The sequence below is a fragment of the Doryrhamphus excisus genome, chromosome 22, assembly GCF_030265055.1.
Source record: "Doryrhamphus excisus isolate RoL2022-K1 chromosome 22, RoL_Dexc_1.0, whole genome shotgun sequence".
NCBI classification, from domain to species: Eukaryota; Metazoa; Chordata; class Actinopteri; order Syngnathiformes; family Syngnathidae; genus Doryrhamphus; species Doryrhamphus excisus.
In genome coordinates, this window is record NC_080487.1 from 9661722 (window position 1) to 9686941 (window position 25220).

General features: G+C 44.0%; 2 protein-coding genes across 5 annotated transcripts; one reads left to right on the top strand and one right to left on the bottom strand.

The window, feature by feature from the left end:
• Positions 1 to 2830: 2830 nt before the first annotated feature.
• On the bottom strand, positions 2831 to 5828 carry cabp5a (calcium binding protein 5a). Its single transcript, XM_058061813.1, has 7 exons — positions 5649 to 5828; positions 5521 to 5570; positions 5149 to 5179; positions 4923 to 5066; positions 3590 to 3699; positions 3358 to 3505; positions 2831 to 3266 (listed from the first exon to the last, which is right to left on the bottom strand). Exons 2-7 carry the CDS (start codon positions 5566 to 5568, stop codon positions 3238 to 3240), a joined length of 510 nt encoding a protein of 169 aa, XP_057917796.1. The 5' UTR covers positions 5569 to 5570; positions 5649 to 5828; the 3' UTR covers positions 2831 to 3237.
• On the top strand, positions 5582 to 24785 carry taok2b (TAO kinase 2b). Of its 4 annotated transcripts, XM_058061810.1 has the most exons (20): positions 8684 to 9385; positions 10893 to 11033; positions 11148 to 11219; positions 11297 to 11398; positions 12029 to 12074; positions 12183 to 12279; positions 12398 to 12511; positions 12588 to 12679; positions 12805 to 12898; positions 13130 to 13211; positions 14262 to 14429; positions 14775 to 14981; positions 15341 to 15558; positions 15635 to 15812; positions 15874 to 16002; positions 16092 to 16295; positions 17015 to 17254; positions 20488 to 20700; positions 20774 to 20956; positions 22321 to 24785. In XM_058061810.1, exons 2-20 carry the CDS (start codon positions 10902 to 10904, stop codon positions 23254 to 23256), a joined length of 3507 nt encoding a protein of 1168 aa, XP_057917793.1. In that variant the 5' UTR covers positions 8684 to 9385; positions 10893 to 10901; the 3' UTR covers positions 23257 to 24785. The 4 variants fall into 4 exon arrangements, with proteins under 4 accessions (XP_057917792.1, XP_057917791.1, XP_057917793.1 ...); XM_058061809.1 differs by lacking the exons at positions 20488 to 20700; positions 20774 to 20956; positions 22321 to 24785 and adding an exon at positions 5582 to 5977 and having other exon boundaries at positions 9197 to 9385; positions 17015 to 20417; XM_058061808.1 differs by lacking the exons at positions 20488 to 20700; positions 20774 to 20956; positions 22321 to 24785 and adding an exon at positions 8475 to 8597 and having other exon boundaries at positions 9197 to 9385; positions 17015 to 20417.
• The last annotated feature ends 435 nt before the right edge of the window (positions 24786 to 25220 follow it).

The window sequence follows — 25220 nt, forward strand, 5'->3', positions numbered from 1 at the left end:
ACGAATGAGGCAGAATGCCAGAGATTATTGGGGATTAATGCAATAAAGACCGATGCTGGATGTTGGAGGGATCAAGAGAGGGATCAGGGAAAAGGTCCGGCAGCTCTCATTACGTTATGTACTGTTTGCTTAGGAGTCATCGGCCCCTGCAGTGTCAATGTTGAGTTGCCATTATTTATGGCATATTAATTAATGAGCACCACCTCACAGTATCAATTTAATCAGCAGAGAAAAAGTGACAGATGTGCTTGAAAGTGAATGGCTTTATTTTGATTAATGGGTGCTGAAAGATCATCAGGTCCATCTGTTTCCAGTCGTCTGGCTGTGGTAGCGATTTAAATGTCCCCTATCATGTAATAGTGATACTATATGTGCCACTAGAGCAGGGGTCTCAAACTCAATTTACCTGGGGGCCACTGGAGCTAGGGTCTGGGCGAGGCTGGGCCGCATCAGGTTTTACAAAAAAAAAACGCATTTATTAAAAACAGAAAAATGAATAAACTTTGCTTTGGTTCCGATTTTCTACAAGAAAAGCTCTGATAAAACATTCCACTGTTCTCAAATATCTTACCTTTTATTTTTCTACACAAAATAAGATGAAAAATAAAGAAACAAATCAAGAATAAAGAAAATCAATCAATCAGTAATAAATAAATATAATAATAATAATAAAACGGCAAATAATAAAAACTTAAGAAACCACATATAGTTGGTGGGGAGACAAATTATTTTTTTCAGATTAAAATGAACAAAGCATTATTAGAGCCCTGTAGACATGACAAAACACGACTATAGTCACATTTATACTCTTTTTATTTACAACATATTGCGCAACTGCAGGTTCTTGAGACACATGCTAACTCGCAAACTAGAGAGCTAGCGACCTAAACGGTAGCCTCCAAGTTATTTCCTTTAAACTTAAAAAGCCAAAAACTTACCACTTCCACACGGATAGGGAGGATAACTATTAACAGTTATTTAACCTTTAACATGAACATTAATCAAACGTAATATTTTTTTCTGGGTACATGATACCATACAGCATCCATATCAAACTTGCGTGGGCCGCATTAACATGAAACTTTCATATCAAGGCGGGGGCCTCAAACTAGTGTCCTGTGGGCCACATTTGGCCCGCGGGCCGCCTGTTTGAGACCCCTGCACTAGTGCCTATGTACAAGCACCAAACATGAAAAAAAACTATCATGTCCCTCACTTTTGAGAGAAGAGGCACTCAAACTCTCCTTGGAAGTTCCTTCGTTTTTGATCCCGTCACGATACACAGAACATGTTCCCAGTGGGGGCTTACGAAAAGCCTAAATCTTAATTCCAAAATCAAGGCTAGATTATGGATGCCACGCTCAGTCACAACAGCAAAGGAACAGGAAGGAACCGCAACATGCTATTATGTTAGCATCTGCTTGGTATAATTAATTTACATACATTGATATTGAATGACCTGCGATTGGCTGGTGACCAGTACAGGGTATACCCCGCCTCTCGCCCGAAGTCAGCTGGGATAGGCTCCAGCATACCCACAACCCTAGTGAAGATAAGCGGCATAGAAAATGGATGGATGGATGAATGGACATTGATATTGAATTACCTGCGATTGGCTGGTGACCAGTCCAGAGTGTAAAGATATATTGTGTGGGGCGTCCCTTACAATATTCACTTTTTTATGATATAAAAAAATACTTTTTACATCTTAATAGCCCCCACCCAAAAAAAAAAACAAGATTACGAGACAACCCTGACATCAGATGACTTTTACAAGACTTAAAATCTCTTTAATCAAATGGCCGGCATCTCCTTTTTTGGCCGTACAATCTCTTTATCCTGACGCTCCTCCAAATCCAAGCAGACACGGTCCTTTAATCCAAAACATTTGATCCCCCATGTTCGACTGCATTGTCTTTATTGTCCAAATCCTGTCTCTGGAACATCCATAGCTCATCGTATTGTTTTATTATACAACCAGCAAGGCAGGAGTTATGCAAGTTGTTATTTTTTTGTGGTACTATGCAGAACATACTTAAAGGGACTTCATGTAACTCACTTCAAATTCATTCATTCATTTTCTACCGCTTATCCTCACGAGGGTCGTGGGGAGTGCTGGAGCCTATCCTAGCTGTCATTGGGTGAGAGGCGGGGTAAACCCCGCACTGGTCGCCAGCCAATCACAGGGCACATATAGACAAACAACCATTCACACTCACATTCATACCTATGGACAATTTGGAGTCACCAATTAACCTAGCATGTTTTTGGAATGTGGGAGGAAACCGGAGTACCCGGAGAAAACCCACGCATGCACGGGGAGAACATGCAAACTCCACACAGAGATGGCCGAGGGTGGAATTGAACCCTGGTCTCCTAGCTGTGAGACCTGTGCGCTAACCACTTTTTCCGCCGTGCTAAACTTCAACATTCATTCATTTCTACCGCTTATCCTCACAAGGGTCGCGGGGGTGCTGGAGCCTATCCCAGCTGTCTTCCGGTGAGAGGCGGGGTACACCCTGGACTGGTGGCCAGCCAATCACAGGGCACATATAGACAAACAACCATTCACACTCACATTCATACCTATGGACAATTTGGAGTCTCCAATTAACCTAGCATGTTTTGGGAGGAAACCCACGCATGCAAAGGGAGGACATGCAAACGCCACACAGAGATGACCGGAATTGAACTCAGGTCTCCTGGCTGTGAGGCCTGTGTGCTAACCACTCGTCCACCGTGCAGCCCTTGCTTCAATTTTTTTTAATGAAAAAATATAAGAATGCCACACCAGCTAGCACATAAAAGAACAGACTGCACCAAAAAAGGGTATATTTATATTTTGTATATTTTGCAGTCATGATGATAGGCTGTACATTCAATGTTAGCAAACATTAGCAGCTAAACTTTGCCAAATTGCTATCAGTGGCTGACAACAAACATAACTGGTGCAGGTGCGTGTGTTATGTTGGTGTACTCCAAAACAGTTTTGGAAAACAGTTTTCGTTTTGATATTACATTCATGTTATAAAGCACGGAAAGTGGAATTTAATATTTTTGGTCATTGCATATATCCAGCATAATGACTCTTATCAACTAATGAATCTAATTAATTTACAATGTTGTATACTGTTGCATAGTTTAAGTGATACACAAGAAAATAATCTATATATTCAATGTGAGTCTTTACATTGTTTTGATTGACAGAGAGAGGTGCAAAGGTACGGCCAGCCTCAGTCACGGATGGGACATCATTCTGACAAACTCTACGGGAGACACAGAGGATGATATCACCATGACATGTCAATCAAGTGGCAGGAGCGCTATACAACATTTAGTCCGAGAGCAGGTTTATACCTTCAAAGTCTACCGTTCCATCCCCATTGTCGTCTGCCTCTTGAACTATGGCGTCGATCTCCCTGCGGCTCATGTGCTCCCCCATCAACTTCAGCATGGCTGAACGCAGCTCCTGTGTTGTAATCTCGCCGTCGCCGTCTGTGTCGAACTATCAACAAAAGCGTAAAAAAAAGCCAGCAGTCAGGATGTGATCATCGGTTTGGTGGCAAGCGATCCAGTAGGTGTGTGTGACCTCTTTAAAGGCGTTTTTGAGCTCCTTCACACCAATCATGCCAGCTGTTTCTGCCAGAAGTTTGGGTGCCATCAGGTCAACAAAGTCCTCAAAGTCAACCTGACCGCCAACTGGAGGGCAAATGACATGAAAGAGTCATCCATCAATCTGTTTTCACACTAGGTTGCCAGATGCCTCCTTTTCCTTAGTTGTGTGTGTGTGTGTTTTCGCCAGGTACTCCAGTTTCCTCCCACATGCATATTGGCAACTCTAAATTGTGCATAAGTATGAATGTGAGTGTGAATGGTTGTTTGTCTATATGTGCCCTGTGAGCTGGGATAGGCTCCAGCATACCCCCGCGACTGATGAGCATAATTGGCATAGGAAATGGATGGATGGGATATCTAAGTTTGTTTGTTTTCTTTCCGCTTTTTCCTGATTGCAGAGTCGCCTCAGCGGATCTTTTTGAGCCGCATACTGATTTTTGGCTTGAGACCTTTATTAGCAACAAAAGAACAATATTTGGGGTAAACATAATTTGCAAAACAATTTGTAAATAATTTACATAATTTCTTTTAAAAAAGATATACGTAAATGTATTTGTAGTATTAATAGTGGACGAGTGTTTAGCGCGCAGGCCACACAGCTAGGAGACCCAAGTTCAATCCCACCCTCGGGCATCTCTGTGTGGAGTTTGAATGTTCTCCCCGTGCATGCGTGCATACATAAGTCGCACTGGAGTATAAGACGCACAAGGCCAAAAATGCATAATTAGGGAGAAAAAAACATACATAAGTCACACTGGGGGCGGCACGGCACAGACCTCACAGCCAGGAGACCAGGGTTCAATTCCACCCTCGGCCATCTCTGTGTGGAGTTTGCATGTTCTCCCCGTGCATGCGTGGGTTTTCTCCGGGTACTCCGGTTTCCTCCCACATTCCAAAAACATGCTAGGTTAATTGGCAACTCCAAATTGTCCATAGGTATGAATGTGAGTGTGAATGGTTGTTTGTCTATATGTGCCCTGTGATTGGCTGGCCACTGGTGTACCCCGCCTCTCGCCTGAAGACAGCTGGGATAAGCTCTAGCACGCCCCGGGACCCTCGTGAGGATAAGCAGTAGAAAATGAATGAATGAGTATTAGTCGTGTATTTTATCATTTCTATTTCGGTGAACGCAGTGAATTGTTAGGGAGGACTTTCAATATAGATGCAGACCTGCCAATATATGAATAGGACCCATCATGCAATTTGAGTATTGAATATGCTTGGCTCCAATATATCAGTTTCTCAATAGTATTTGAAATCCGGGGCACAAAAACATGTAAAAAAAAAAAAAAAAAAAAAAAACTCACGGTTCATGTTGATGTTTTGGCTCAGCTCGATGAGCTCCATCTCAGTGGGCATGTAACCCATGGTCCTCATCAGGTTTCCCAGGTCTTTACAGCTGATCAGGCCGTCCTTATCCTTGTCGAACTCATTGAAGGCATCACGCAACTCTGGGGAAAACGCACAACCAAGCAGTCATCTGGAAGCATATCATTCTAAAAACAAGCAAGGCCGTTTTTTTTTTTGACTTACCATCTATCTCATCCTCTGCCAACTCCCTTGACTGCACAAGCGGAAGACAAAAAGTAGAAAAAAGGTTACAGATTTGGCATCCAATAGAACAAATTGTGTCTTTATAAAGGCAAAATAGGGTCACCAAACATTATAAACGGCTTTCAGTATGATGAAGTGCATTGCAAACCATAATAATAAATATAAATATACATTATACACAGTATCTAGTGTACTGTAAATAGGCAAGTTAAATGGCTGCACCTCACTTCGTCCATGTGTACAGTTTCTATGTTTCTGATCCTGACAATGATCCAATCAGCCTTTCAGGTTATGATTTGTCAACAATCAGATAAACCCATCAAAGCTGGCAAAACACTTTGTTGTACTTACTATGTTTTTGCCACCCCGGAGGAAGATGCAGGCTGCTCCCAAACTCATGTCTATTAAATGAAGCAATTGGTAAAGTCAGTCAAAATGAACATAAGAAGTGATCTGATATTTCATGCGACTTTTCTCACCTTCTTGTGGTTTCAGCCAGTCACATCATATGCTACATCCACAGTTCGAAATCTCTTTTCTCTGTCTTGCCAGCTTCGCACGGAATGGCTCTCAGCCCCAGCCGCAACCCCACCTGGATGCTGCAAGGTTGGACGACGACGGGAGGTGTGGTCGTGTGCATGCATCCAATCTTGGTCATAATGTGCAGGGAGGAGTCAAGAGGAGTGACCACAGGGCGTAGCGGACGCTTAAGCCGTGCTCTGTGTTTGAGCCCAGAGGTGACATCATGATGCAAATCATCCCGCCATCTGAAACCTGGCACAAATAAAAGGATACCATCAGTTAAGAGGTATGGGTAGAATGGACTGATTACAGTCTTTCACTGCGGGACACTATTTAAAATGCTTTAATTACTGCACAAGGGCCTTCAATTACAACCGTCATTTATGTCAGACACCACTGTAAGAATAATGATTATTTTTGTTATTTTTTATTATTTTACTATTGAGTATTTATTTTGATATATGATGTCATATAAAAATATGACATCATATATCAAAATAAATACTCAATAGTAAAATAATAAAAATAATTACTTAAAATTTTGGATAATTACCATTTGTATTTCCATTAACCCATGCGGCTTTATTTTTATTCTTATATTGTGTTTCTTGCATATTGGCAATTGACAAGGGAGGTACAATAAATATCGGTACCGATAATTATCAGTCGATATTGTTATTTAATTTTTTTCCCGATCATGTTGTACATGGCGGCACGGCGGTCAAGAGGTTAGCGCGCAGACCTCACAGCTTCGATTCCACCCTTGGCCATCTCTGTGTGGAGTTTGCATGTTCTCCCCGTGCGTGGGTTTTCTCCGGGTACTCCGGTTTCCTCCCACATTCCAAAAACATGCTAGGTTAATTGGCGACTCCAAATTGTCCATAGGTATGAATGTGAGTGTGAATGGTTGTTTGTTTAAATGTGCCCTGTGATTGGCTGGCGACCGGTCCAGGGTGTACTCCGCCTCTCGCCCGAAGACAGCTGGGATAGGCTCCAGCACCCCCGTGACCCTCGTGAGGAAAAGCGGTTGAAAATGAATGAATGAATGAATGAATATCAAAGTACATACTCAATAGTAAAATAATAAAAATAATTACTCAAAATTTTGGATAATTACCATTTGTATTTCCATTAACCCATGCGGCTTTATTTTTATTCTTATATTGTGTTTCTTGCATATTGGCAATTGACAAGGGAGGTACGATAAATATCGGTACCGATAATTATCGGTCGATATTGTTATTGTATTTTTTTCCCGATCATGTTTGTACTTATAGGTTATCACATGGTTTGCCAGGTATCATGCCCCCAAGTGTACTGACACTTGGGGGCATGATACTGGGCCTGATACCAGACAAACCATGTGATGATCTTATTATCACATACTATTTAATCATGAGCTTATTATCACGTACTATTTAATCAAAAGACCATTTTGTTTCCAGAAAATTTTCAGTTTATTACATGTATTATATCTAAACTGATTGGTTGTTTCACAGGCACGATACCAGAGCAGCGCGCTCTGAGTGGACAGCTACGGGGGCTGATACTGGACATGGTTAAACTCTATATTTTATCAGTATCACTGCCCTGGGCTTTGACACAGTATCATTTCGGCCTTTTTCCCGTATCATTCATGGGTGGTTTCTAGGGTACAGGGCCAATTAATACTGTAGTATGTGATTAAATATGTGTTCATTCCACCTCAGGAGATATTTCATGTTACACATATCGATATGGGCCAGTATCGGAAATTGAGTTTTTGAACAGTATCGGCATATATATATCGTTTTTTGGCAAAAAAAAAAAAAAAACAATATCAGACATCGCTATATATGACCTTTTGCAAGACCAAATACAATTTCTGTATCAGGGCTAATATTTTTGCTCAATGAAGTAGCAAAAATATTGGAACCTGATGCAGTGAATAATGCTGGTGTCATCTGAGAACAGGCTGCGTAACAAGCTTGGGGGGAGGGGGGAAACAAACTAAATAAATGAATAAAAGGGATTATTATTTTTTTCATTGGCATATCCACTTAACCTTCCTCTGTGAGCATCCACATGTTCATCTTGATTAACTGGCTGAGCTTAAACAATTCCCCGCATGGCGTAACAGTGTGCAAGTCCTCTGGCTGACCTTTGCGACTCTGCCTGCTTTCCTCTTATGTAAATTCATCACACACACACATACAAATCTGTTGTATAAGAAGCGTAATCCATCCGGACCCAAGCTCGAACCCGTTTTTTCATTTTTTTTCACAGCTGTGGGGTCCTTCCATATAAGGAATGAACGGATGTTTATATTATCTTCGCAATGGTTACGAAACTTTTTTACAGACGTCTAATCTGGAGCCATGTAGCCCCCTAATCCTGCACAGTTAAAAATCTATTTATCTTAATTAACTCAACACATTGAATGTAATGCTAACATACATGTGAGTGTTGAGCTGATTGTTTTTCAGTACCCCCATGACAATTGGTATAACCCTGGGCGTACAAGTACCCCACTTTGGGAGCGCAGTATCTGTCGTACTGTAAATGAGAAATAAATAATTTGCCATATAAAATACTAGGTAATGTTGACATTGGAAATCCCTTTGTAAATATGACCCTATTGAATATAAACAATAGAGGGTGACATCATAGCAATGTGATTGGACGCTGAGTAAGTACTATGATGTTCTACAGACCTAATAGGTGCATAATTGATGCTTTTCTCTTTGTGGTGTTTGATCCATCGCAGAGAAAATTATGTATTATTATATTGTGGTATAATAGTGGTTAGAAATTCACAGACTGGATATCCGGGTTCGTATTTCATGTTCTTCCTGGTCCTCTGGCATTCTCCAACATCCACAAAAACTTGCATGTTAGGCAAATTAAAGGCTCAAAATAGTCCATAGGTGAGAATGTGAGTAGGGATGGTTGTTTTATCTGTATTTATTTTATCTTATATATTTATTATATCAGAATTCGTACTATTGCACTGAACATGTATGTTTGTATGCTAATGAACAGCTCTGCTGAGCTTTTTGTGCTATTACAGCACAAAAAAATATATTTTTGTATTTGTTGAGAAGACCCCCACACCGTAGAGGGCCCCATAGGAAAAAAAATCTTGGGATTACAACGTGCCTAAAAACATAGAAGAAGAACAACTTTCGTTTTTCTCTCTGCTCCCACCCCGGTCCGCCATCATGAAGTCCTGAATAAAAACGAATGTCGACCAAAATGGGGATACGCCAGCTCGGGAAGAAAAGCTTTAACATTGTGACAGCACAAAGCGGAGCATGGAGCGTACCCTTGGGAATTTATGTCACAAACTCACAATGAAGACTTCCCGTTCGGCTCAAAGTATTAATTGCTAATTAGCTTCTGATTGTCTAAACGAGACAAGCGCCGCTCTTCTCTGTGCTAGCTAGCTAGCTAGCTGGCTAACTTAGCTTTGACAGGCAGCTAGCTGTCACTGCAATTGACTGGCACTCCATTCATGTCATCTCAGGCTGCTGGCTGTCCAAATCAATGGGAGCGACGGGATGGCGAGGACTTTGAGTAACCGCATCGACAAGCAAAATGCAGTTTGCTCGCGTTGAGTAGACATCAGCGCCGGGGAAAAGGGGAGTGAGACCTATATTTTTCCCAGTCATAGTTAGCTAGCTTTAGCTAGCTACAGTGGATCCTAAAAGCCACGGTAAGATACTTATAAGTCATTCAGCATGTTCATCCTATGCTTTCTGAATGGATGCAAAAATATAATCTTTATGCAGGAGATGCTAACATAAAGGATGTTTACCTGCAGTCTTATTTGTCCACTGTTTATTTTTGGTGGAGACGAATAGCCTAATTGATCATTCAAGTGAAAGCTTACTGAGGAGGGATGCATACCACACTAACGGGGAACAATATTAAGTGCACCTACATCCTTTATAAGATTGGGGGGAAATTAGCTGCATGGGATCAAATAAAATTAAAAAAACACGCAAGCTTTAATTGTAATATTTGTGATTGAGTGACATGATGGGTGAGTGATTGCAGCATTTTCCCTGCAATAGGATGGCTTCCTCTTACAAGCCACCTTAGTGTTAAATGTCTGCCTCAAAGGGAACCAACCAGCTTGCTTCCTGTTTCCTCACTGACAGCAATAACAAGTTGGTCAAGTCCAAAAAAACCTCACCTGTCTTAGTATGTTCAATTATTACTCAATAACATCTAATTCAAGATATAATGTACTTTAGTTTCACCCTGGACCTCATTTATAATAGTCATAGTTAAATAATGTGTAATTTAAAAGGGCTACTGCAATGACATCATACACCTTTCCTACTTTGATCATAATTACAATGTTGTCATTTAACATGCTTATTGATGTGCTTCCAGTTTGCAGTTTTCTGTTTTGTGTAGGTATGTGTAGATAGGTAATTTGTTATAATAAACAACAGTATAAGTGAAACGCGCATGTGTTTCACACCCTCAGGTGAGAAAACGTATGCAGAAGGAGACGCTGGGTGCTGACCACTTATGATACTTTAAGGGGACCTATTGTGCTTTTGCTAGGAGACCAGGGTTCAATCTCCACCCTCGGCCAGCTCTCTGTGGAGTTTGCATGTTCTCCCCGTGCATGCGTGGGTTTTCTCCGGGTACTCCGGTTTCCTCCCACATTCCAAAAACATGCTAGGTTAATTGGCGACTCCAAATTGTCCATAGGTATGAATGTGAGTGTGAATGGTTGTTTGTCTATATGTGCCCTGTGATTGGCTGGCGACCAGTCCAGCGGTAGAAAATTAATGAATGAATATTGTGCTTTTTCCACTTTACGGACACCACCTCCCTGTGATGTCACAGTCAATCTTCCTTATATGGGCGTGCCCATGTACAAGCTGTACACCAGAGTGGGGCTTATCACAGCGAGTGGGCGTGCACGGAGGCAGGCCGTGGGTGGAATAAATTAAAACAGACCATTTTGGAAATACAGCTGGAAAAGTTGCAGATTCTGAAAGCTCTTTCTGTGTAGCTGCTCTATAGCAGTCTCAATACAAAGGGATGAAAATTAGCATAATAGGTCCCCTTTAACTGAATAGAGGCCTTAATTGGAGTAACTGATATGGTACTGTAATAATTACACGTGATAAATATTGACTTTCTTATCTGATATTGTCCCGCACTTGACTATAAACTTATCACCCCCCACTGCTCACTAGGCGCTGGCCATGCCTTCGAGTGTGCGGGCCGGGAGCCTGAAGGACCCGGAGGTGGCTGAACTCTTCTGCAGAGAGGATCCTGAGAAGCTCTTCACAGATCTTAGGGAAATTGGACATGGGAGCTTTGGCGCTGTCTACTTTGTGCGTAATTATTATTCTTCTGTTAACTGGCAGATAAACAAAATAATAGCACTGGTCTAAAAGTAACCTCACAGATGGTTAACAACCCTTGATTTAAAAAAAAATGTTCTTTAGGCCCATGACATCCGCACCAATGAGGTGGTGGCCATCAAGAAGATGTCCTACAGTGGCAAACAGTCCAATGAGGTGAGAGTCACTATCATCAATAACTCTTATTGTGTTTGATAAATTTATTTCCTCATCAATACCCTGTCATTTATCAGAAATGGCAGGATATCATCAAGGAAGTCAAATTCCTCCAGAAATTGCGGCATCCCAACACAGTCGAGTACCATGGCTGCTACCTAAGGGAGCACACAGCATGGGTGAGTACACATTAGGTTGGTCCTTGAGCAGCTTTAACACTGTTATTATTGGACAGAAGATTTAGGAATTTTTGGGTTTTCATAACATCATGAAAAAAAATGGATAATAGAGCGAGCTGGTCAGCCGTGTATATGTCCGCAAATTCACAGCTTTGCAAATCAAGCTTTACTACACATCTTAAAGCCTGGAGCTCTGCCAACTCTCTGTTAGTCAGTACATGATGAGAACTCGCATAGTAGTTGGTTAATATTCTGCATTATACGTTGGTAGTGTCTTGTCTCTTTTATCCACCTATTGCATTGGTGTGTGTAGTTGCTTTGACACCACAACTTGGAATGGCGTGTGAACTGGTAATATTGTATGCCTCAAAAAGGTGCACTACACTTGAGTAGCGAATATCGGTTGAAAAGTTAAATCAAAATGTGTTATTGTGACCGAGCTTAATTATATATATATTGGAGTGCCAAGTGCTTCCCTTTCTGAGTTGGGCATAAAAGGCATTTCTTTTTCTGCTGTAAATGGAAAATGTCTTAATTGACATCAATTGTGAAAAGTTGCAAACAGTTAGCAAAGTTTAGCAAACAGGAATAACATCATGGACTCGCACATTGACATTGTCTCTCTGATAGCTGGTGATGGAGTACTGCTTGGGCTCTGCTTCTGACCTTTTGGAAGGTAAGAGGGGAATAAACATGTTGTTAGTGAAATTCATGGTTAAAATGCACCATCTTAGTGTATGTCATGTTTGTACTCAATGCTATCATCTGACATCCCATCCCGTAGTTCACAAGAAGCCCCTCCAAGAGGTGGAAATAGCTGCTATTACCCATGGTGCACTTCAGGGACTGGTCTATCTTCACTCTCACAACATGATTCACAGGTATGCACACACTTCCTGTATAAGCTCAAGCAATACTTGTATACATTTTGTTTTTTTGCCATAATCACTATTATGCTTAGTTGTCACTTTCTCCTTTCCGATTATTTTTCCTACTCAGGGATGTTAAGGCAGGAAACATCTTGCTCACGGAGCCGGGACAGGTCAAACTGGGTGACTTTGGTTCTGCATCCATTGTTGCACCAGCCAACTCCTTTGTCGGAACACCTTACTGGTAAAGAATTCATTAAATCACAATGATTTTATTATTATGTGTCCTACTCTTATGCTGTGACCATAAATACATACAGGATGGCCCCTGAGGTGATCCTGGCCATGGACGAGGGTCAGTACGATGGAAAGGTGGATGTGTGGTCACTTGGCATTACCTGCATAGAGCTGGGTAAGAGGCGAGCGAACGCACACTGATCTAAAAGTGTATACAAGACAACACTCTTCTCCTCTGGTTCTCCTTTATCCTCCACCCTGTCTCATGTCACTGAATGATGTGCTTTTCTCCGTGTCTAGCGGAAAGGAAGCCTCCTCTGTTCAACATGAATGCTATGAGTGCCTTATATCACATCGCCCAGAATGAGAGCCCCGTGTTGCAGTCAAATCACTGGTGAGAGGTTCTGATAATGCTGCTTGACTTGTAATGGAATTTGTTTTGTTATACGACTATTTACATGACTTGTTTTCCACCCCATGTCCTTTTTAATTTAGACTTTAATTTTGTGCTTGTTGTAATAAAAGGACACGGAACACAAAAATAGGCCGTTTTGAAGCCACTCAAGATATATGCTACCAGTGGTAATGTTTGACAAGCTTTGTTAATACCTGTTGTGTCTTTCAGGTCGGATTATTTCCGCAATTTTGTGGACTCATGTTTGCAGAAGCTTGCCCAGGACAGACCTACCTCGGATGTGCTGCTCAAGGTGCATGCATGTTTAATGTTAAATATCTCTGCACTGCAGGCCAATTGGAGCAATTATTTTGCCTTTTTGTTCTTGAACTTTTGGTCATGACACAGGTCTAAATAGTGATTTTGGAGTCGATTTAGCCCTACTACTAATTGTTTAAATATGAAATTCTGAAAATGCTACCACCAAATAGTAAGGGCCCAGGAATGCACGGCAAAGCCACCATTCTCTGCGTTTACTAACTCTGTACTTACCGTTGCAAACAATTGAATGAGCAGCAATCACTTACCTCGACTTTGACAAAGGTGCCACTGTATCATGGTTCTTATGAAGTCAAGGGAATGAATCCATCAGAAATAATGTGTAATATCCAGCAATTTTACAAGTGACCTGACGTAAACCTTACGCACAGTAATGTACGTATATATATGTACTCTGTAATAAATATCACTGTTTTATGACGTGCACTTGTGTGGCTGATATGAGACCAAATCTGGTTTTCCCTGCAAATTTAGTGGGTGCAGCTTATACACTGGAAATTATCCAATCCAATCCACTTTATTTATATACCACATTTTATAAACAGTTTCCAAAGTGCTGCACAGACTAGTAAAATAAAAAGTAAAAATAAAATGCAATAAATAAAGGCACAAATTGAATTTAATCCAAAACTAAAAGATCAAATAAGAAATAAAATAGTAAAATAGATATTAAAATATTAAAAAGAAAGAACTAAAAGACACAGGACCATACGACTCAACTCCGAGTTAAAAGCCAGAGAATAAAAGTGGGTTTTAAGACGAGACTTAAAGCTTTCGATGTTGGGGGGTCTTTTTTACTTGGGAGGGGAGAGAGTTCCATAGCTTGGGGCCAACCACAAAAAAGGCTCGGTCCCCCTGGTCTTAAGTCTCGTTTTGGGCACCACAAGTTAGAGCTGGCCCTCGGACCTCAGTGACCGCGCTGGAGAGTAAATTTGGATTAGGTCCGAAATTACGGTAATTACTTGTGCTCATCAGATCCTACAATGAATCTTGCTTTCTAACACCTTTCTTTTTCTCTATGCAGCACCATTTCCTATGCAGAGAGCGTCCCATGACGGTTGTGATGGACCTCATTGCACGCACCAAGGACGCTGTCCGCGAGCTGGACAACCTGCAGTACCGGAAGATGAAGAAAATCCTCTTCCACGAGGCCCACAATGGACCTGCGCCGGAGGGAGCTGACGAAGAAGAGGTAAGGGAGCACGCAATAGTTAGAGGTATTGTGTTTCACAAGACAGAATTCAACTGGTTTTGTCAGTCAAAAAGAGGCACCGAAGCATGAGCGAATTAGAACCATTTTGCTTCTTTCAGCCGACTTTTGTATAAGCCTTCAATGTGTATTGTGACCACTTCCTTTCCTAACAAAAGGCGTTGTTGCCATTGATGTTCAAACCAGTGCGCTCTTCCCAAAAAAGGAAATGGTGGAATTCAGCGAATGTTTATTGTATGTTTCATGCCTCTTTACAAAGTATAATCCTCATCAACAGCACCAATTCTGAAACTATAATGATTTGATTCTTTTCAACGTTTCTCCCAGGACGTGGAGCAGTACATGCTGCGCACGGGCACGGTCAACAGCATGGAGAGTTCCCACTCGCTGCCATCCATGTCCATCAGTGCCAGCTCTCAAAGCAGCTCCGTGAACAGCCTGGCCGACGGCTCAGACGACAGTGGCGAGATGGCCATGATGCAGGAGGGCGAGCACACAGTCACGTCTAACAGCTCCGTCCTACACAAACCGCTGGTCAGTCCTTGTTTTTGTGTTTGTTTTTTTTGTTAGATGAGGGAGGAGGCTTGGAAAATCAAACCAAGGAATCTTTGTGAAGTCTGGGATTTGTGCAGGCCTGCTTTCTTTGTCGTTTCAGATGATTTTATCAGTTAGTTATTGGAGTGATTGCTTAATTGAGGTGTATGGATGGGATCATCCAAGGTCATGGGAGTCATAAACAATTTTAATAATTATAAAATAATATAATAAAAATATGGAACAATACAATGCAATAAGAGGGCAATAAAAAGGTCAATATTTATAATACAAAATAATCAGTGATTATCTTCCATTGTTTCTGATTGAAATCTTTCCACCATTCCCATCCTCTTTAGAGCCACGACAACATCTATGATGACCCCTACCAGCCAGAGGTTGACTCCCAACGAGATGCCTCCTCTGCTGGTGGAGGAGGTGGCGGCGGCGGTGGAGGAGGAGGTGGGAGGCGTCGTCGAGGCCGAGACCATTTTGCCACCATCAGGACGGCATCGCTCGTCACTCGTCAGATCCAGGAACACGAGCAGGGGTCGGCCCTGAGGGAACAGATGTCAGGGTAAACAAAACAAAAATAAAACCCTGGAAGTAAAAATTACAACAACCTTATCCTCATCGTCTACTTTTGGTCCCAGGTACAAGCGTATGCGCCGGCAGCACCAGAAACAGTTAATGGGCCTTGAAAACAAGCTGAAGGCAGAAATGGACGAGCACCAGCTGCGACTGGACAAGGAGCTGGAGAACCAGAGGAACAGCTTCTCCATGGAAGGAGAAAAGTTATCTAAGAAGCACTCTGCTATTATGGACAAGGAGGTGAGCTCGTTAGTCATTTGAAGAGTTGACGGTTAGGTTTTTACGATGTTTTGTTGCTCAGACAAAAGCGGTTCTGACTGAGGAGAAGAAGTTCCAGCAGCACATACTCGGCCAGCAGAAGAAGGAGTTGACAAGTCTGCTTGAGTCGCAGAAACGACAGTACCGGCAACGCAAAGAGCAGCTTAAAGAGGTGCTGTCCATTTTTCAGCATCTGACACACATGCACACAACAAATGAACAAATATTAAGATGCATCCTTGCGTGTTACCGTTTCTCAAGGAGCTGAACGAGAACCAGTCTACCCCCAAGCGGGAGAAGCAGGAGTGGCTGGTGCACCAGAAGGAGTGTCTCCAGCAGCTCCAGGCCGAGGAAGAGTCTGGTCTCCTGAGGAGGCAGAGGCAGTATTATGAACTCCAGTGTCGCCAGTACAAAAGGAAGATGCTGCTGGCACGCCACAACCTCGAGCAAGATCTGCTGAGAGAGGTAACTTTGAAAAAGGTCAACTAAGGTCAACATCTTCCTCCCCTATGACAAACGATCTATCAATCAAACTTTATTTGTAGAGCACTTATCATACATAGAATGTAGCACAAAGTGCTTTACATGTTTAAAAAGAGAAAGACAACAGCAAGACACATATACACACACACACACACAAGAAGTTTGTTTGCCCGAGTATAGAGGAACCAGTTCAGGAAGCGTTGCCATCTACGCTGGGGGCTGCCCACGGCCCAGGCCATGATGCCGCAACTCAGGGGGCCACCACACAACAGTTAGGCAGGGACCGGCAGCGCTGCAGTGGGGCACCGCCACAGAGCTCCCAGCCACCCCAGTCGGTAAGCCCCACGAGAGGAGACACCCCCAGCCCCCAACCGAGGACAGCCCCCAGCGCAGAGAGCCCCCACTGAGGAAACACTGAATATATGAGCAATACAGCATATATTTATTTTGAGTCTAATGTAGTAGGTGCTTTTCAACAGCAACATTATGCTAGGTTAGCCTATTTGCCAATAAAGAAAAAAAAGACTTGGAGCTCCCATGTCAGATTGACAGATAGTTAGCAGAGCTCCAGGGTTTGTTATAAGATGTGTAGTGAAGCCAACATTTTATTTTTTTTAAACAAAGCTGTCCTTATGTCCTTGGCATAAGTACAGGAAATGCCATCCTCTTTTATAGCTCATGTCCATGTGATTCTACACCAGGAGCTGAACAAGAAGCAGACCCTGAAAGACCTCGAGTGTGCCATGCTGCTGCGCCACCACGAATCCACCCAGGAGCTGGAGTTCCGCCAGCTGGGTCTGGTGCAGCGGACCCGCGCCGATCTGATCCGCACGCAGCACCAAACCGAGCTCACCAACCAGATGGAGTACAACAAGCGACGTGAGCAGGAACTCCGCCAGAAGCACGCCATGGAGGTCCGCCAGCAGCCCAAGAGCCTCAAAGTGAGTGAAGGCGGCACTGCCCAGAACCAGGGCTTCCCCGAGGAGGGCGAGGCGACAGAGGGGCAGAATGGGGGCCGTGATGCCGGGCAGGAGCCGCTATACGGCTCAATTGAGGAATTAGAAAAGATAGATGAGACCAAAAAGATGGAGCTCGATGAAGGAGCTGAATTTAGAGATGAGGAAGAAGACGAGGGCGTTGAACATGTTATCGACTTGTCAAGTGGAATCAGAAGAGATTCAGATGACAAGGAGGGGTGGGAAATGAGGGAGGTGGAAGGGGTCCGGTGGGAATATGAGGCAGATGAAGGTCAGACTGCACACTTAATTGACGAGGAAGAGGAGGGAAGAGGTGTGGCCGATGGATGCCCTTCCGAGCTCATCTCTGCGCTGTCCCTGGAAAAAAGAGGCGAGCAGGAGCTGGACGAGTTGTCCGAGTTTTACTTCCCTGAAGCACTAGAGGAGCTGGAGCCTGTTCCTCCTGGCGCTCCTCCTCCACCTTCCCCCCCTCAGTCATCTCTCCCATCATTTTTCTCCCACGCTGTCTGCCTCTTCCTGTCTCTCTCGGCCGCCGCCCAGCCCTCTAACCTGACGCTGCTGCTCCTCTGCGTCTTCCTCCTCTCCCTGCGGCGCTCGCCGCCGCTGCCCTCGCTTTCTTCCCTCCTGCTGTCGGCTGAGCTCGCCCTCCTGGCACACTTCTTCTCCTACCTCCTTCTCCGCTCTTGCTGCTCGCTGTCATTCTCCGCCTACCTGTCGCTCAGCCTGTGGGCCAGTGGGTTCTTTAGTCTGGGGCTGTCCTTCAGCCTGGGCATATACTACATCCCCATGATTTTAGTCTCTGCCTCCTTCCTCAGCTCCCCCTCCCTTTTCCTGTCGCTCTACTTGCTGGTGGTGCTGGTTGTCCGGCCGGCCCGCGACTTCCTTCAGCACGCACCCCGCAAAGTCAATCGACTGTGTATGCGCGTGCTTTTCCGCCTCCCCCGGCCGCTTTTTGCCATGTGTCAGTCGCTCCTCGGCGGCGTGGCCGAGCGTAGCCTCTATGAGATGTTCCCGAAAGCGGGACGTAACTGGGGAGGCCGGCAGTCCAAAATCCCTGTCCCTCTGAAGAGTCTCCCTTTGAAGGATCAGGCTCGTGTCAGAAGTCCCTCCCCGCTGGCGCAGGGAATCTTGTGGGTGAAGCGTTTCAGCCGACGCCCCCTGGGGGTGCTCGCTGACTTTGCTAACTCACTAGTGCTAAAGCTAGCTCGGCAGCTGGTTAAGAAACTGCCAACTGGCATTCGCCTTTGGTTGAGACGCGTGGGCCTGCTAAAGAAGGAGAGGCCCAGCAGGCTGCCTCGACTGCTCCCTCGTGATGTAAGGGAGAGGAGGATGAAGGAGAGAGTTAGGCGGGAGAGGGAGAGGAGGCGCAGGGAGGAGCGGGAGAGGATGCTGCGCGATGAGGCCAGGTGGGAATGCGGCTTGAGGCGAACCTCCTCTGGAAGGTTCGTCAGGGGTAAGGTTCGCCCGTGGAGATAAGCGTGTTCGCACTCGCCCTCCATTTTCAACCAGCCCACACACAGAGGTCCCACACGGTTACTGTACCAAAACCAGTGAAGTTTTAACATTTAATTATTGTGCTTTTTGTAAAAGTTCTTTTTTTTCTTAATGTGTAAGACAATTTCAAACGGTTATGTGTTTATTACCTACAGTATGTCTATGGGGGGGACCACTCCGTGGAACAAATATCACAGTGTTAACTTTAAAGCTGTGGAGAACCAATTCGTCGTCATGTCACGCCGCCCTAAACACTATAGCTTAAACCGTACCACATGTGCAATAAACAACTCTCTAGTTGCTAGCGCGCAACATACAGTACAGTACATGTCCACACAAACATCACATATTACAATAGATGCGTCCAGTTTCACCGTTTATTGCAGTATATGCAATAATATTGTTAGGATTTACCATGTAAACATGTTATATGAAGCCGTTGAGTGCCTTTGAAGAAATATTTGCACAAATGCCTTTTTAATAGTTATGTGTGTGTGCGTGCGTGTGTGTGTGAAGCCATATAGACAATCTTTTCCACAGATTATATCCAAAAACTGATAAAACTACTGAATGTGAAAGTTGTGATATATGAAGACTTTAATAGTGAATTTAAATGTAATTTCTGCATTTTCACTTAAAAAAAAAAATCCCTTTCGTCAGACCAAAATACAGAGTAATAATGTGTTTTTGAAGTAGTTAATTTAATGTTTATTGAACAAAATGCACATAAGTGATGCCATCAGATGCATGCGAAAGAGCAAAACTCCCCTCAGGAGAAAACACTTAAAGGTTTACTTTTTGGGTCAACCTGCAAACAAGCTTTAAATGAGACATTTCACATCCTATTTTATTTGACTGTGACTTTTTTTTTTTTTTGCCATTGTGTTGTGCATTGTGTTTGACTATCAGTTGTTCCCTGTTTACACATTTATACTGTGTTGGTGTTGTCACCTATTAAACCTAATTTAAGCAGTGTTTAAAGTACTGCTTTGTTTGGCCACCTTTCTTCACATTTGGCAAGTATTTAAAAAAATTGTCGTTTGTCCTACTTCAAAAACAAAAAAAAATGCACCAAAATAAATTAAATTGTGTTGAAATCATTGTCTTGTTTTTATGATTTGCCTTTTCATTGTCTGTGTGTTTTTTTTAATACCCCTTCATTTTGTTCCCTGCCTTTTTCTTCCATTGTCATCACTCCTGTGTCATCACATGTTCGATCCCATGCCATGGAGGTCCGAGACACTGCAGGCGATTTGATTCATGAGCATCTTCCCTGAAATTCAAGAAGGTCTTGATCATTAAAATCACCTTCTTTGGGGGAAAAATAACAGTGTCTCTGCCCTCCATGGCACTTGTTCAGTTAAATAAATATTACTTGAAAAATGTATTTTAAAGTTATTTTTTTTGTTAGCATGTAGTCATATTTGCAAGCGAGCTGTCAAAAATAATGCAACCCAAAAATAGTTCCTCTTAGCGTTCAATATGCATTTCCATGGTTATTATTAACAATGAAATCATATTTTTTTAAATAAGAAAAATACTTGTTGATTTAATTGTAGTCTTTATTTTGTTAGTATTTTTATTTTTCATATTTGATGTATTAAATGTAACAATAATGATAAAGTAGGCTGCTCCTCAGGTGGTCCATCATCTATGTTTTCTGATGCATGTTAGACCTCCACCTCTATCTCCTTGTCCTCCAGTCTAAAGAGCTGCAGATAAAGCGTCAGTTCCAGGACACATGCAAGATCCAGACCCGCCAGTACAAGGCCCTGAGGAACCACCTGCTGGAGAACACGCCCAAGTCAGACCACAAGGCCATGCTGAAGCGCCTGAAGGATGAGCAGACCCGTAAGCTGGCCATCCTGGCCGAGCAGTACGACCACTCCATCAATGACATGCTGTCCACGCAGGCTGTGAGTCAAGTTGTTCCCCTGTAGAACAACGCTGCATCGTCACGTTTCATCTTCTCTGTTGTCTTCTTCTCAGCTACGATTGGATGAGACCCAGGAAGCGGAGTACAAGGTGCTGCGCATGCAACTGCAGCAGGAACTGGAGCTGCTCAACGCCTACCAGAGCAAGATCAAGATCCACACGGACACGCAGCATGAGAGGGAAGTCAAGGACCTGGAGCAGAGAGTGTCCATCCGCCGCGCACTGCTGGAGCAGAGGGTCAGGACTTTATCTCTTCATTTGCTATAATGTTTAGCCTGTGAATGGTTGGAGTGACAGTTGGATAGAATGGATGGATGATGGACAGCTGGCTGGCTAGACAGGTGACTGGGTTACTGGTGGTATGCATGGATGGATGAATTGGTTGGCTGGTGGTTGGATGGACTGGTGGATAGGTGACTAGATGGATGGATGGACTGGTGGATAGGTGACTAGATGGATGGATGGATGGTCTGGTGGATAGGTGACTAGATGGATGGATGGATGGACCGGTGGATAGGTGGCTAGATGGATGGATGGACTGGTGGATAGGTGACTAGATGGATGGATGGACTGGTGGATAGGTGACTAGATGGATGGATGGATGGTCTGGTGGATAGGTGACTAGATGGATGGATGGACTGGTGGATAGGTGACTGGATGGATGGATGGATGGATGGACTGGTGGATAGGTGACTGGATGGATGGATGGATGGATGGACTGGTGGATAGGTGACTGGATGGATGAATAGACAGCTGATGGACGGACCGGTGGATAGGTGACTAGATGGATGGATGGACTGGTGGATAGGTGACTAGATGGATGGACCGGTGGATAGGTGACTAGATGGATGGATGGATGGACTGGTGGATAGGTGACTAGATGGATGGATGGACTGGTGGATAGGTGACTGGATGGATGGATGAATGGATGGATGGATGGACTGGTGGATAGGTGACTGGATGGATGGATGGACTGGTGGATAGGTGACTGGATGGATGGATGGATGGATGGATGGATGGATGGACTGGTGGATAGGTGACTGGATGGATGAATAGACAGCTGATGGACGGACCGGTGGATAGGTGACTAGATGGATGGATGGATGGATGGATGGATGGATGGATGGATGGATGGATGGATGGATGGACCGGTGGATAGGTGATTGGATGGATGGATGGATGGACTGGTGGAAAGGTGACTAGATGGATGGACTGGTAGATAGGTGGCTAGATGGATGGATGGATGGACTGGTGGATAGGTGACTGGATGGATGGACTGGTAGATAGGTGGCTAGATGGATGGATGGATGGACTGGTGGATAGGTGACAAGATGGATGAATAGACAGTTGATGGACAGACTGGTGGATAGGTGACTAGATGGATGGATGGACTGGTGGATAGGTGACTGGATGGATGGACTGGTGGATAGGTGACTAGATGGATGGACTGGTGGATAGGTGACTAGATGGATGGACTGGTGGATAGGTGACTAGATGGATGGATGGATGGACTGGTGGATAGGTGACAGATGGATGAAAAGACAGCTGATGGATGGACTTCTGGCTGGCACATTCTAATCCATGTGTCCTACTGTCCTCAGATCGAGGAGGAGATGCTGTCACTCCAGAACGAGCGCTCCGAGCGTATCCGCACCCTCTTGGAGCGCCAGGCCAGCGAGATCGAGAGCTTCGACTCTGAGAGTTTACGTCTGGGCTTCACCAGCTTGTCCCTCTCAGGCCTCCCTGCTGATGCCTACTCCAAGCAGGGTTACCCCAATGCCCCGCCCCCGGCCCCCCGCTCCACCAGCCACTGGAGCCATGGCGTGCACCCCCAGAACGCTCCCCTGCCGCAGCCCTCACGTCGGAGCCACAACAGCAGCAGCAGCGGAGGAGGAGTAGGGGAACGCAGGAGCGACTCTTCCTCCTCGCATGGCTTAGGAATGGCACTGGCGCTGTCGAGGGACGGGCATCACCCGTCCCGCTCATCTGCCTCGTCCTCCTCCTCCTCCTCGTCTTCTTCCCACCACCAACGCCACCACCTCCCACAGCACTACCACCACCAGAGCACGCCACAGCTGTACCGCGAGCGAGAGCGGGATAGGGACCGCGAACAGGAGAAGGAGCGGGAGTGGCCCGGTGTGCGAGGCCCCAGTGGGGACCTGGTCCACCCTTTACCCTTACCCTTCTCCCATCACCTACCCTCCCGCTCCTCCTCTCAGTCCCTCGCTATGCTACCTCCGCCGCCGCCCGTCCCTCCTTCCATTTCCGGCCCATCCTCCTCCTCGTCTTCCTCCTCCTCCTCGCAGGGGGGGATCTATGGCGGTGAAAGGAGCGGCGGCGGCGTCAGCGGCGTCAGCAGCGGGCTCGGCATACGTGCCGCACCCAGCCTCATGGCTCTGAGAAACAGCCCCCAACCTCTCAGGAGGACGGCGTCCGGTGGGGGACCCGGGGCAGGCGCGGGTGCCGACAGCGTCCTGAGTCGGAGCACCTCGGTCACCTCGCACATCTCCAACGGCTCGCATCTCTCCTACTCGTAGACGGCGGCGTGGGGGGCAGGGCTTAGGTAAGTAGCTATTACAGGCTGCTTCTCCGTATTCAGCTTGACTAGTTTGTCCTGTGTGGACCTTTGAGGACAAGCTTCTTACTGAGTTGCATCCTGCCTCCTTAGACTCAGGGTGGGAAACGGGAAAGGGAACGGGAACGGGATCTAACACCACTTGAGCTTAGGTTTCAAAATTCATTTTTTAAAATACTTAGTAGGCTGCAGAAAAAAGGGGTGGAGTTTGTCTTCTTCTATGATGTTCTATTCTGGAATGGAGAGGTTTATGTAGGTTTATGTGTACGTACTGTACTTATATGTAGTACCCAGATATATAAGCACTGCTATGTTAGCCTCCAGGATGGAAAACAACAAAAAAAAGTTTTACACTTGATTTTTTTTATGTAATATTCAGTGTTTGAAGAAAAAAAAAAAGACACATAAATGTTGCTTGGAACATCACCAATGCCTTTAAGGGTTTCTTAAAGGGATGTCATCAAAAATTTCTATTTACTGACCACAACTGAATGTAAAGAATTGTCTAGAAGAACGTAAAAGTACGAGTAACGATCGCAAACAAATTCAGGCGTCCATGATGAGTACATATCGTCGTATCGTAACACTCCAGTGCATGAGACATTCGTAAGCATCACCGAACATCTTTGAAATACTCACCGATCTTTATTGTACATATCGATGTGGAATATTACAAGCGAAGCGAAGCTTTTATAGAAGTACCAAGATAACGATGAGTAATTTTGATATATTCAAATGAGTATTGAATTTCTCCTGACTCCAAAATACATTTTCTATTGTTGTCAATATGACCATAGACGCAAACCTGATTGTAGCTGTCATGTTCACATAATATATATAAATATATATATATATATACTGTCAGGTATTGTTAGTTTAATGATTATTAATAATAATGCATTATTAATAATTGTTAATGTATGTGTGTTGAATGGTGAAGTCTAGTTATGTTGACACCTTTTTAAAGACACTACATAAACATGTAGTGGATATAAAAATACACATATATAAATAGTGATGTTTTGTTTTTTAATAATTGGCCACTGGAATGTACATTTTTAATGTTTTTATTTCAATTAAAAACAAGTACACATACCAGAGGATTTTTAAGGTATTGCTAAGTAGAAGAAGACCGGGGCCTTGATTGAGCTGCTGGCTTGGTGCACCCGTGGGTGCTGACCCGGCAGCAATGACCGGAGCAGGACTTTTTTTGTTGTTGTGAGGTGACGCTGCTGAGGCCCCAAAAGGTCCCTTCTTCTCTACATCGCTTTAGACTTTAGTTGGTTTGTGGTGTGACTTGAAAGGAAACGATTACGATAATTACCCTGTTGTTTTGTAATGACTCAGAAAACACCAGCGCAACACAATTCCCTGTATAAACTGAAATAACAGAATCTCGGTGCATGCATAAAAGTCCTTATATAAACTCAAGACTGACAACATGCTTGTTTGTGTGTGTGTGTGGGTGGGGGGGTTGTTTGTAGATGAGGCAGCTCATATGAGATGTTTTTTTTTTGTGGGGAGGGGGAAATACTCTAAATGAAATATTCCATTCAAGCATTCCAAGCTTGAGGAAAACATGTATTGAGGGGGAAATGGGTGCTTAATTATTAAATTGATATTAACACGTTGATTTGATGTACTTTATTGCTCTTGACCTTGCATGTTGCCTCTAATGGCCAGCAGGGGGCAACCTTGCAAAAAAGGCCATTGTAATTGAATGAACAAGGTTACATTTGTTGCATGCTTTAGGGAAAACTTATAGGGTAGTGGCTGGTTTATCTTTATCTAATTTGATGTAGTGTACTTTCCACAGTGCAGTACATGTATTTTCTAATGATCAGCAACGTTACAAAAAAATATATAATTTTATGTTTAGCATATTTGGGGTCCACTCTAACCTTCGTTATTCTCCCTAGCAAGACG

Bases quoted from the DNA above. Each gene is read 5' to 3' on its own strand.
- cabp5a (XM_058061813.1), bottom strand. From the start codon at position 5,568: ATGAGTTTGGGAGCAGCCTGCATCTTCCTCCGGGGTGGCAAAAACATA. The intron at 3,700-4,922 runs GTGAGTTTTTTT...TTTGCCCTCCAG, and splicing joins CCAAAACATCAACATGAACC to TTGGCGGTCAGGTTGACTTT. The intron at 3,267-3,357 runs GTATAAACCTGC...TGTCTCCCGTAG, and splicing joins TGGAACGGTAGACTTTGAAG to AGTTTGTCAGAATGATGTCC.
- taok2b (XM_058061809.1), top strand. From the start codon at position 10,902: ATGCCTTCGAGTGTGCGGGCCGGGAGCCTGAAGGACCCGGAGGTGGCT. The intron at 11,034-11,147 runs GTGCGTAATTAT...AATGTTCTTTAG, and splicing joins GCTTTGGCGCTGTCTACTTT to GCCCATGACATCCGCACCAA. The intron at 15,559-15,634 runs GTAAACAAAACA...TTTTGGTCCCAG, and splicing joins CTGAGGGAACAGATGTCAGG to GTACAAGCGTATGCGCCGGC.